Below are 12,719 nucleotides of genomic sequence, written 5' to 3'. Positions count from 1 at the left end.
ATTCGTAAACTCGAATAAAAATTACATAATACGATTCAAAGCCATACGTGCCGTGTCATCCGAAATTGAAGTGCCATGCTACCGCGATCGCATTTAGCGTCACGCGAAAAAGAGTGCTCCGAGAGTGGGCACACGTGAGCGCGCGTTTTCAATGTCAGGAACTCGTTTTCTGCGAGAACAATGGACACGACTACGTAACAATCGCGGTATTACCATTTAACGCCGTTTCATTGCGAGCTATGTGGATAGGGAACGCGCAACGAACGTGCAATCATGCCGAATCACTTGATTACGTGCCCCGGTACCATTGATCGTACAAAACGCCCTTCGGCGTGATCGGTATAACCGATGACGTAAGTTGCGCCGCGCAATCCCAATCATTCGTTCGACGTGAATTCGCCAGTCGCAAATTGGATAATTGGCCGGCCTCATATTGCAGACAACGGGGAGGAGACAAGGCAACCTATTTCGTGGCAATCTTGAATAATTCCGGTAACATTAGAATCAAGTAAATTGAGTAAATCCACGCGAAATCAAAAGTTAACCGAGTTAACGTTCTCTTGAAATAATTTAATCGGCCCAATTCGCAGAATAATTTTTCTAGCGCATATCTTTTTAAAATAATAATACTACCGTGAAAGAACACGAGGATTAAATTGCGCAATCGTATTTCGCAATAACAAAATTGCATGGCGAGTCGGTGCAACGCAAACTGCACGTCGCAGAACGCTGAGACATCTCAATCATTGTCTTGGCGGACTTTCGTCGTCTTCTTCTTTTTCTTCTTCATCATCATCATCGTTATTGTCGTCGTCGCGCACATTTATGTAAAAGAACAAACAGGCAAGCAAAAAAATGAAATTACCGTCGAATCACCGTCACCGCATGGATAATGAACGCGAACAAAGGCACGCGCGCGCACTCGCGTAACTCGCTTTCTAACACCGGCACTCGGACATGTGCGAGCGCCTAACGCTCGCACCTTCGCAAGTGCTCTACTAACTAGGACGGATCGTTATTTGTCTCTCTCCTCAGATTAGATAGAGCAATTAAAAACCATGATGGACGATTAACTTGATCGCGTCTTTTTACTCAGTCAGTCGCGGATTTTCTCCTACCGTCGTGCGTGTGTTGGGAAATCCTCAGTCAGAAAAATAAATGGCCGCGAATGTATTCTTGAAAATAAAACTAAAAGGGGTATCATGAAAAAGGATGAAAGCGCTCCTACGAAAATGGTGAGAGTAATAAATTCCAGAGAAAACGGTCGTTCAAGAAATAATCACTTAGAAAAGTGCTGATTGTGCTTTTACGTTCAAGGCAGGCCTTGGCTGTTTAGCGTAACAACACAATGAATAATAATGATTGAAATTTGACCTCGTAAAAACGACAGTGAGGTATCTTCCTCTCGTTTTTTTCTGCCGAGAGATTACTTCCGGTTACAAGTCCCGATTACGCGCGCGACGTGCGCAGTTGCCTGCGGGTTAATTATAAATGTTACACCTCACTGCATACGGTGATTGCGCTACCGCCACATAATTGTGCCTAATAATACCGACATCAGTGGGCACGCCATTGTTCCGGCACTCCGGTATGCGCTTTTGTGAGAAATCGGCGTTCGATGCGTTCATCGGGATCACCGTGTTACCTGACGGAAGTAAACCGTGTCGTCGTTAATCCTGATGATTCTTGCAAACTGTAAGTTTAAAAGATTCCTTCAAAAGAATCTTCAACATTAAAATTCATCGACGTCGAAAAAAAACGAGAACAAATAAAGTATCCGTAATTAGAAACTTATTTACTGCGTTGCAGCGAGATTCACACGTTTTCCACAACGCGCGTTATTTTCAGCCGAATCACCGCGATGAGAGAACTTTCACGCACCTCGAAGCACCGAAAGAAAAGAAAAGAGAACATGACGCAAATTATTAGCTATGCAACATCGCGTCGTGATGCGCCCCGACAGCGGAGTGTATAATCTTAAATATTTGCGGGAGAACTCTTGTTATCGATCGTGCAGCTCGCTGCTTCGGTGCAACGAACATGTTCACGAGACGTTTCCTGCACGTGTCCCTCGCACAAACGACGACGAGGAATCGCTTAAGCCCTTTTTCGATGCGAGTGGAACAGACAGCTCGGCGACGGTGCGCAAAACGCGCAGCGAAATTCAAGGGATACGCGAGGAGGAAGGAAGTCGCCCGAAGGAAACGTCTCGACAAGTTACTTGCTGGTCGTTTGCATAAGCGAGCGGGATCCTTTTCTCGCCGTCCGTCTCTTCGAGAAGATGAAACTACGCGCGCGTTCGTCCGCAGAAAACTTTATTTTTTATAGGATTTTCCCAGCGACGTTTCGTTGTGACGTCCCCTGCGACACCGCGTGAAAGGGAAGGTACCTCCCTCGCGTGCAATTCGCGATAATTACAGGCAGCCACGACGTAATTTCAGTATATGCTGGGCTCATCGTCCGGCGGACAAATTGGCTTGCGGATCATCATGCGTAAAGTCCGGTCGTAAAACTCTCGTGGATCGTCCCGGCTGATCCTTTGATCCTGCGTCCTCGACTCCGTCGTCTGGGACGTGCCGCTAATCTCTGTCCTGAGATTCGATTAATTATCATTAGCTAGATTGTATTACGTCCACGAAAATTGTAGCTTATAACTTATAATTAACACGATCAAACATTATATTTACAAAAAAGTCAAAGTTGAGGAATAAGCTTCTAAGGAGTTTTATTTTAATAAACAACGAGCAAGATAAACGTATATCCAAACTGTTCGATATTCTTCTAAACGAAAAATTACGACTGTGAAGATAATTCTTCTCAAAATAAATAGTCAAATAGTGTCAACTTTATGACATAGGGATCAACGAGTTATCCTGAGTTTACGTCATCAACGAACTGCTTAAAAATAGATCGCGAGAAAGGGAACAAGGCGAGTCGATGGACGCTCGCATGAAAAAAAAACAAAAAACGTTTCACGAGGAACCTCGCTTCGCGTTGCACTACGCGTTGCGTGCGCGTGGTGCATCGCGGACTGCAGACTTTTACTTTCCAAAGCAATAAGCAAGACTTACCATCGCGCGAATTTACTCGTGCACGTATCCGCAAGTCGCGCGAAAGCCGCGTTGAGAACTTGGGAGTCGCCCGCGTGAATTACGGTAATATTCGACGAGCGCGTGCGCTCATCTGACCCGCGCGATGAGGTGGTCCCCGCCTGCTCGTATCTGTCATCAATTAACACGCGAAGTCTCTTAGTCGTGCCTTCATTCCGCCCCGACTGCCTTCTCTCTCTCTCTCTGTAATGTTATTATCTTTCCCTGACACAGAATGTGTTTCGTGACTCACGCCCACTTCGCGCACTGTATCACGAAGGAATTTCGGTGCAAGGTCGAGGCATTTAGCGCGAATTAACGACCGTTGCTTAATCGAGATTCGACGAGATTCTTGTTCGGTAATTTTACGTCCAATCAATCGAGTAAGTTTTCAAGCAGTGAGCAAACACGCGCTTTCCAAGTCTGCGGACAAGACTTCGACACGAATTCTCCAAGCAGAGCCGCATGGTACCGGTAGCTGCTCACCGAAATTATCAGCACGCCACGACCCGCAGTACTTTTCCTGACTTCGATCGGTGGTATTGTAAGAAAATGCCGTGTAATAAATGATTAATTCACATTTATAATTCATGATCAAACTTTTCGAAGTTTTATTACGAGCACGCTAGAATGGTTCACGTCTCAAATTTCATCTTTGAACTCTTTTCATATTTTAACAGAAACCTCCGATTGTTAATAATTCTTGCGAATAATTAATCGTGATTTATCATAAATTAATCTTTACAGATAAATCTTCTGATTTAATAAAATTTCTGTGCGATAAAATTAAAACGCGAAAAACGAATTCTATTAAATTGTTCTCAAAAAGGTATTTATGAAAGAACAAGTGAACAAGTCTTTTTCGACAGAGTTCAGAAAGTGTCTGTATACGATGTAACGTCAACATCGACCGTTCCACCGTACGACGTCCCGAATCCATATTCCGTGCCAGGATGCACCTGCCTGCCCGACAAATCGCCCAAGTTATTCCGCGGTGAAGCGCAATTTAAGCTTTCATTAGAGAGGATCCGTGCGGCGAACGAGAGACGAGACTACGGACAAATAACCGCAGTATAAAGCTCGGGAAGAGAAATTCGCTCAAATTCCTCCTATCTATACATCGCATTTCGCACCAGAGAAAGTGCACGTCTTCCCGCTTTCATATAACTGGATCGCTTTGACTGATATTGTCACCGTGACGTTATTAATGTTCACCAGGCATCAGAGATTCTGTCTCTTTAAATCGCAGCAGATGAGAAACGGAAGAAGAAGAAGGCGACAGTACCGGAATGACTCATTCACCGTGTATCCACCATGTAATCCGAGAAACGCACGTTCCAGCCAGACGCGGAACGAAATAAGTGGAGCTCAATGCCAAATGCGAATGATTAACAGCCACGCTGAAAAATATCATCGAACAAAACCGAGAAAAAAAACAAAGGCTGTTTCTCAAAAAACAGGCTTACTCATTTGAGTAAGCGCTCGCAGCTTCGAGCGACAGATAGAAGCGCGTTACCGACGAGATAAAAGCGGAATAAAGAATCGCGCGGGATAGAAACTGCCGATACTGTCAGCGGCTTTGACGACGGGCAATTTCATATTTTACGGCAAAACTAATGTTTCAATGCGCGCGTGTTACCTCACGCAACTTTCTCAAACGAGGCGGTCGATAGATATAAAGCGTACTCGCTCGCTCGCTCGCTTGCACGCGTGTGCGCGGCGCGAGTGAGTCACGCTGAGACGTAACCGCCGCTCGCATATAGCACAGCCCGTAATCAAATAGGATCTCTGTGTACGATCCAGTGAGCAGGACGCGGAGCCGTGAAAGTGCAGTCCTGTGCCCCACGTCGCCCCGCAGAACCCGTCGCGGCTCGGATCCGCGGACGATAATGCACGTAGAAATGCAGTTTTAACGTGAAAATCGTTCAACAAGGCGGAGCCCGAGGCCCGCGGTAGGGTCGTAATTCAATGATTATATTTCCCCTCGGCGAACACGGGGCATTCGGCTAACCCTTGCGACACGCGCTTGCGTTCGTTTCGCCGGGCTGCATATATACAAGTCGCGTAAATTCATAACGTACACAAGGTCCAGTCTGCAATACTGAAAAGCCGGCGAGTAAATACAGCGAATAAATATAGCGCTCGGGTCAAAAGTGGAGCAAGTATCCATCGCTCGCGAAGCTCGCTCTAAATACGATTTCTTGCTCGGGGCGAGCCTTACAGGCTTGGTCGGCTCCTGTAGAACACTGGTGTAATAACGCGCGTCTGAGCGTAACGTAAGACAAGCATGTAATAAGCACGATATTAAGTATACATTTGAGAAGGCAGCGCTTTGTGCTCTCCGCAAAGTACGATCGCGTGCGACTCCAAAGCGGCGAGGCACCTCACCGTTTGAAAGTTCATTCGTCTGTATCGTTTACGCGGGCCAATAAGGGTCAAGCTGATCAACCAGTCGAGACCGTTTCCGGCCGGAGTATCATACCGATGTCGCCGACGCCGGTCGAATGTAAACCGACCGCACTGCCGATACCGTTACCGATTTTTAGCGTGGTTAACACGCGAACGGACTTGCGGATTCGGACCGCACAACACGAGCCGCAACGTGCGTCTCTGTGAGCACTTGCGAACTCGATATCTCGACTATCCCAGCTACGCGGTACCGAGATCCGACGTTAAAAGTCTACACTGAGAAAAAATGTAATTGATCCAACGAAATGTCTTGTCACGGGGTGTCAACAAAATATATACTTATTTCAACAAGTTATATATTGAATCAAATATATAATTGTTGGATTATAATTCTCATGTGTGTAATCCAAGAACTACATATTTGTTTCAATATATAACTTGTCAAAATAAGTATATATTTTGTTGGCGCCCCGTGACAAGACATTTCGTTGGATCAATTACATTTTTTTCTCAGTGTAGATAGTTAAGACAAAAAAACAAAGTTTACGTAAAGATGCATAAAGCCAGTTCGAATCGGAGCGCATAAGAAATTAGGCTATTCTGTCTCATGAAACATTGCCAGATGTAGGATTAAATTTAATTTTCTTGGATGCATTTAAAATATTTAAAAATCCAATTTACTGCATCCAATTGCATTAAAAATTAAAAAGCAAGAAAGTAATTTGAATTTCTCCTCTTTCATTTTGCAGCAATTAAATTTCTATTTGCAAAATATCAAGCGTTTTAAGTCGGGAAAGAAATACCCTAATTGGGCGGAGAACGCTACTCCCATGGGGATCATCGCGATGGTGCCACGCTGCAACGCATCCATCAAATCGGTATCCGACGCTTCCTCCGTGTTCAAGGAACTCGACATAGTTTCCGTCGTCTCGTTGTCAAACGACATGGAAGTCGACGATGTCACCGTCGTGCTCTGCGGATTCTCGCCTGCAACGTGCGCGTCGCCGAGGAAAAACGGACGATATAGGGGATAAGACGCTCGATTGACGCTGCGACCGACACGCGATTTTCCCATCACATAATTCACGCGCATGTTAAAGGCTACCCGAGTCTAAGCTGTATCGATTTAACGCGTAGCTGAGTAGAGCGAGCTAGTCGCTTTACGTCGCGATCATTGAACTGGGCAATATCAAAATACCGTTACTGCTCTTTATCGAAAGCACGAAAGTAATTCCCTGCCACGAAGAAAGTGATTAAAGATACTTGTCGCGTCCGTAATTCCCAATCGTCTGGCAACCCGAACCCGCAACGATTGATTTATTCGCGCAATTAAACGGAGATAAAACGATAAAATTTCTTTCGCAATTCTCAGCCCACTATCGACAATTAAATCACGCCGTCAGAAACACGGACGGATTTATAAAACAGGCTCGATTTCCGTTTCCGGAGGTATATCGCTCGTGCGAGAGTGTTACGTGATTCCGCATCTACTAAGCCGGCAGCGTCGGGCTTGAATTCCGTGAGGTCTCACTCGACTCCGTTCTCTCGGCATCGCGATCGAAGGTACTCGCGGAGTGCACGGTGATGTTCGTGGCGGAGGTCGTGGGTTCATCGGGGTCGACTTCGGAGAAGTAACCGGCGAGGTCCTGGTAAGATTCGCGCGTCCTTGTGGCATACGCGACGGGATGATGCTCTGCCTGATAAACCGAGGTATTGCTCTTGATCGCGCTTCGCTCGTTCGACGTGGACGCTGAGGAAAGAGATATCTTGCTTGTTCGGTCTTAAAAGGGTACTTCGATTCATCGGCAAAACGTGCATCGAAGTGTCCGAGGACGATATTTACCGCTGCCGGGATTCGCGAGTTCGTCGATCTCCTCGGCAACGCGCGGGTAGATTTCGCGATTGCTCGCGTTCTCCGGACTCTGGGATTCGACCTGTCGCGGATTCCTCGTTCTCGTGAAACGGCTCAGGGGATTGCCAAAGGCGAGCAGCTTCGACCTAATCTGTTTGTGCATTGTGTTTGTTAGGCGACGTTTTCATCTGACGCGCGTACGTTAATCAACGTTTTATTATATCCGGCTCATGCGGTCGCACGGTCAATCGAAGTGTACTTCCGTCCAAGCCATTCATAAAGTCGAGATTTCCGCAAATTAACGTGACTGTGAAACGTCGGTAATTATGCACGAACAATATTTAAAGTCTTACCGACGCCGTTTTTTCCACGAAACATTGTTCTTTTTGCACTTAAGTCTCTCCCGCATAAAAATAGAAAAGCTTGTACTAATTATGCATTACTGTAAGCTCGTCCTCAAGGAGTTCGTTGGACTTTTCTCTGCGAGACTTTAATCGAGTCTCCTCTAGCATTATCTTTGTTTGCAACGCGTTTCCACGTTCAACGACATAAACTTAAATACACAGAATAAATATCTGAATGTTAACAATGATTCGAAACATGACGATGACGGATCTTCATGAAGTCCCCCGAAACGTAGATAACACTTATCTAAATTCCTCGTTAAATGTCTCTGTTCCTGAACAGGTCTCGTTATCAGTAGTCCTCTGCACCTCAGTCAAACAATTTTATCGAAATCCTGAACGCTGAACGCTCACCTTTCGGTGTATCGTGGAAACCAGAGATTGCTTATCGGGCTTTCTGCGATCAAAATAACCAGGGGACGCACTATCATCCACGGAAGCTTGCCGTCTCGAGCTATCCGAGCTTGATGACTGCGAAGCTTCTCTGTTAGTTGTCGTATTACTCATATCTGAATCACGTCGCCGATAAAGAAGGGGCAAATCAACAGCACGATCTCACTTATCAATTTGAATGTCGTGCACTTCGGTATCGATCATTCGAGTCGTTTTTGTTCGTTTAATTATGCCGTGGTGTCGAGCTCTTACGTATCAAGCGGCTATACCCGATACTTGTAAAACTCCGATAGCGCAATTAGCGCAGCAAAATGAATCGAGCTGAACGATTTTGTAATCAAGTCTGCAAGCGTTCGCCATAACGTAACAATGACGGATGTGACGTCTGAAATGCCATTACCCGCAGTATCGCAATTATTAAAGTATTATATAATTACAGACGAGAGGGGTCCCCCTCGATACGGCAAAATAGAATAAACTGCAAAAGAATGTTTTAAACTCAACGAAAATCCGAATAATATGATGGAGAGACTTCTCCTATTTCTTCGTATAAACAAATTGTTAAATATCTGTAGTTAATAGAAACGCGCGTGTACAATCTTTATATCGTAAATGATTTCACACACACACACACACACACACACACACACACACACACACGTGTAACTGTCGCTATAATTAAACGTCGCGCACAGGTTCCGTGTTTATATAGATTTCTTATTTTGTTTTCCTTCCGAATCGAATCACGTCCCTGAAGCATCCGATCGATCCTATTCCTGAAGCACCTCGATACGCATAACGATCAATGCTAATTCTCAACTCTCCAATCTCGTACGAGAAAGTCAGCAAATCACCGAATCTTTTAACAACGACGATTGGGCGACGTTGGGAGCAGCGCGCAAAACGCGAGGCGCAAAGAAAACCGCAATTTTCGGTGCAGACTTCGATCCGAACGAGGATGACGAGCACTTCACTGTCAGAGGCTTTACCTGATACGCGTAAGGTGTGCAGGGTACGTAGAATTCTCTGCTCATAATAGACGGATCGCCTGCGGGTGACGGTGTAGTCCAGCTGACGGGTCGTCCTTCGGCAAGTGTCAAAACGCCGGTGGCGCCATCTTGGTCTCGCCCGGAGCCGAGCGAGTCGTCGAGCTGTCACGAGCGGACAGGATCACCTCCGTCGAATCCTAATCGCGTTGGCCATCCCTCGCCGGCCCCCTCGGTCGGGTTCATGCACTCGCGGAACCGGACGCACGTACTCCCCCGCGCGACGCGAAACACCCCGTGTCGCGCGTCACGTCGTCTCGCGCGACGTTCAGGCGGCTCGCGTCAGCGTCGTCGTTGGCGAACGCACGGCCGGGGCTTCCGGTTGGCGTTTCGACGCGCGCGACTCACCGAAACACTTGGTCGGGGTGCACACTGGTGGAAATTCCACCTAACGACGTCGCCGGGTTCGTCGTCCCGAGTCGATCATGGCGCACTTGAGTCGACTGTCTCCGCGAGGGAATGACGCCGCGCGCGCGGACGCGTTCGCTCCTACGAGATCGTGTCTGCACTGTCCGTGAAACGTAAGGCGGCCGCACGTTGCGATCACGGCGTCGTCATCGTCGCGGGTACGCGACGCCCTCGATTGCACGTCTCTGTGTCGCGCGCGTAACCACGTACCACCGTTCGCGTTCGCTGCCGAGTGCGGACTGGCGGCGACATCACGAGAACCGACCGGGCCCGAGCGCTGCCGATGATGAGTCTGACCGAGTGGGGGAGGCGCCACCAACCTCAGTCGTCCTTCTCGCTCAGTCGATAAATTGCACTTGACGCAATTGCGCGGATTTGAAGAGAGTTTTTGCAAATTAAGGGGATCCTGGAGTCGTCTGTATTACCGGCGGAATTGGTCGATCTTACTGTACTAATTACTCTTTAATGATTGTATAGAATGAAAAATCCTTCTCCACGATTAAAGTATACAAAGAAATATACCGAGCGAAATTCGACTTTATGTTAAAAACGACAAAAAAATTTACAGTTTTATTATCGGCTTATTGTGACGTCACCTCGTACATTAATGTTCTTAATATAAATGTTTTGCAGTTTGTGTGGCCAAAATTCGATAATCGCAAGGACGGAACAAAATGAAAGAATATGGGGAAGCTTTTAGAAATGACTTTAGAAGCCTAGTGTAAAAGTAATTAGTGCAGAAAGATTCGTGATCATTTCGTGCCTACGTATGCCTATGAAATCGTGGCTGAATAAAAAATTGTGATTTTTTTCCGTTTGGAAAGTTAAGTCCTGCTTTTCACATTAGATTATTGTGTGTACTTTCATCGTGGAAAAGGATTTTTCATTCTGTGAATTCAATAAAAAGAAAATGCAGGAAAATCACCGATTCCGCCGGTAATTCAGACGCCGCGACGGAGTTCACTGGCCACTCCAGGATCCCCTTAAAATTGATGAAAAATTTGATGAGCACGCAGAAATATTTACACTTAGGCTACATGCAGGTGGCAGTCCAAATGGACGGCTTGATGTTCCTCGTGTCCATGCGAGTCTTGCCGCAGCAGGGATTCACATCACAAGCAGTCGAACAAGTTGCAGTCGCAGGCGCCGTGGGTCCTCCGCGTACACGCGGAGGCCGTCCCGATGACGGGTGCCGCTTTCGCTTTTCAGGCTGGATGACAATATTGCTCGGAATCAAGATGTCATCCCACGGAATTTCAACTTCATCGGGCGCGCACGTTTCCTCCTGCGGCGGCTGTATCACCATCGGCTTCTCCAGGGCGAGATCGGCCCACGGTATCTCCACCGAGGAGTCGCAGACCTCTGCCTCGCCCGGCAAGCCACTCGGCACGGTCTTCGCGATGAGCAGATCCTCCCAAGGCAGCGTCATGCCCGTAGATTCGTCCTGTGTCTCGACATCCGCGGCTTCCGGTTCGTTTTCGGCTTCCTGATGCTCAGCCGATGATGATGTCGGGCCGTCGTTGGGACGTATTCGCATGCCCTTTGTCGGTAGGGCGATGTCCTGCCATGGTAACTCGACCTTGGAGCCGCACGGCACGGACTTTTCTGAAAGCTCAAGACGCAGCCTCTCCATGTAGGGCTCGTGCCAAACCTTCTCTTCCGGGTTGTACACAAATTCCTGCCGCTTCCTCTTGCAACGCTCGCCAGGCCGTTTCGGCTGATGCACGTAGGCCTTGGTCGCACGACACTTACAGATCTGCCGCTTGCTGCGTTCGGTCATGGTTGGCACAGGGATCGTGAATTCGGCGATATGGGATAGATGAGTTGTCGAAACGACGCACTAGCAGAATTTTATTATCAATTTTGCAACCCTACGTCACCCCAAAATGGAACCAAAATCGATCGACGTGAATGCGGTCGCAAGTTGAATTTGCGTAATGATAATGGCCGTCCATTAGATGTAGTTTCGGTATAATTTAATGTAACGCAATTTCGCAGATCCGTCTTTTCCCATACAGCACGAAAACATTTCAGAAATATTTCAGAAGTATTTCATCTGACAGATGAAAGCATCTCATAAATATTGCAAAATGTTTCTGCAACAGTTATGAGACAACTCCGGAATAGCAAAATGTCCGCGACACCTGCATTCAAAACCTTATAGAAAGGTTGCTGAAAGGTATAGATCAATCTGCAACCTTTCTGAAATATTGCCGAAAGATTATTAAAATAGCTGAAATCTTTTTGATATATTACTAAAGGTTAATTGAAATAATTTTGAAACTTTCCCATGATGTTGCACACAAATTACAAAGCTCTTATTAAAATAAATTGAAAATACTTCAGAAATTATATTTAAATTTATTATACGAGTATTCAGAAGATTGCAAATACTAAAAAGTTATAATAAAAATTATATATAAAATGTATTTATTATTTTTATTGTACGTTTTTATTTAATATTTGCAATCTAATTAATATAATAAATATGATTTCTGAAATATGCTTAATGAAAAAAATACATAATATATATAAGATGTATATAGATATGCATATATATATATCTATATATATAAGATATATAGATATACACATACATAGCTAAACCAAGTATTCACCAAGTTTCCCTTTAAAAAGCGTGAATTGTTGGCACATTGACAAAGAGCCATTCTTATATTATATATTTTCCTTTTTCTTCCTCCAAATAGTTGATTAAAAGGAAAGAATTATATAAATATATAATTCTCTGTTCAACCAACACTTATATTTGAAAGAAAAAAAGGATACGTGAAGATAATGCATTTTTTTGTCAACTGGTTAGCTTCACTAAAGATCGAATACTTGGTCTAGGTATAATAAAAAACTCAGCATATACAGTAAAAAAAAAAAAAAGAAAAAAAAAAAAAAAAAAAAAAAAATGAAAAAAAACGAAATAGTAGAATTGAAGGTCGAAGATGTATGTATTACATATTATGTTATATAAACGATTAGTATATTTTACTTCACACATATGTTAATTTATTGTTCACTACAATACTATCAGATCATGTTTTCAAACGAGGAATACACCGATATTCATTTCGTGTACGGATTCTGTGACGGAAATGCACGAGCTGCC

The 12,719-nt window shown here is 45.2% G+C and overlaps 2 protein-coding genes across 2 annotated transcripts in view; both read right to left on the bottom strand.

Moving 5' to 3' along the window:
• LOC105287595 overlaps positions 1-9,837 on the bottom strand; it is a 63,692-nt gene extending 53,855 nt beyond the window's left edge. Inside the window, exon 1 of the mRNA XM_011353221.2 lies at positions 9,137-9,837. Coding sequence (XP_011351523.1) covers positions 9,137-9,181 — 45 coding nt within the window. The 5' untranslated portion in view covers positions 9,182-9,837. The remainder of the gene's footprint in view (positions 1-9,136) is intronic.
• Positions 9,838-10,634: 797 nt separating this feature from the next.
• LOC113561936 lies at positions 10,635-11,381 on the bottom strand. Its single transcript, XM_026969596.1, has one exon. It carries the CDS (start codon positions 11,379-11,381, stop codon positions 10,635-10,637), a length of 747 nt encoding a protein of 248 aa, XP_026825397.1.
• Positions 11,382-12,719: the final 1,338 nt, after the last annotated feature.

Source organism: Ooceraea biroi, chromosome 5 (assembly GCF_003672135.1).
Source record: "Ooceraea biroi isolate clonal line C1 chromosome 5, Obir_v5.4, whole genome shotgun sequence".
Taxonomy (NCBI): Eukaryota; Metazoa; Arthropoda; class Insecta; order Hymenoptera; family Formicidae; genus Ooceraea; species Ooceraea biroi.
The sequence above is the reverse complement of the archived record's forward strand: the minus strand, read 5'-3'. Positions and strand labels throughout refer to the sequence as shown.

Excerpts from the sequence above, each read along its gene's own strand:
- LOC113561936 (XM_026969596.1), bottom strand. The coding sequence starts at position 11,381 with ATGACCGAACGCAGCAAGCGGCAGATCTGTAAGTGTCGTGCGACCAAG.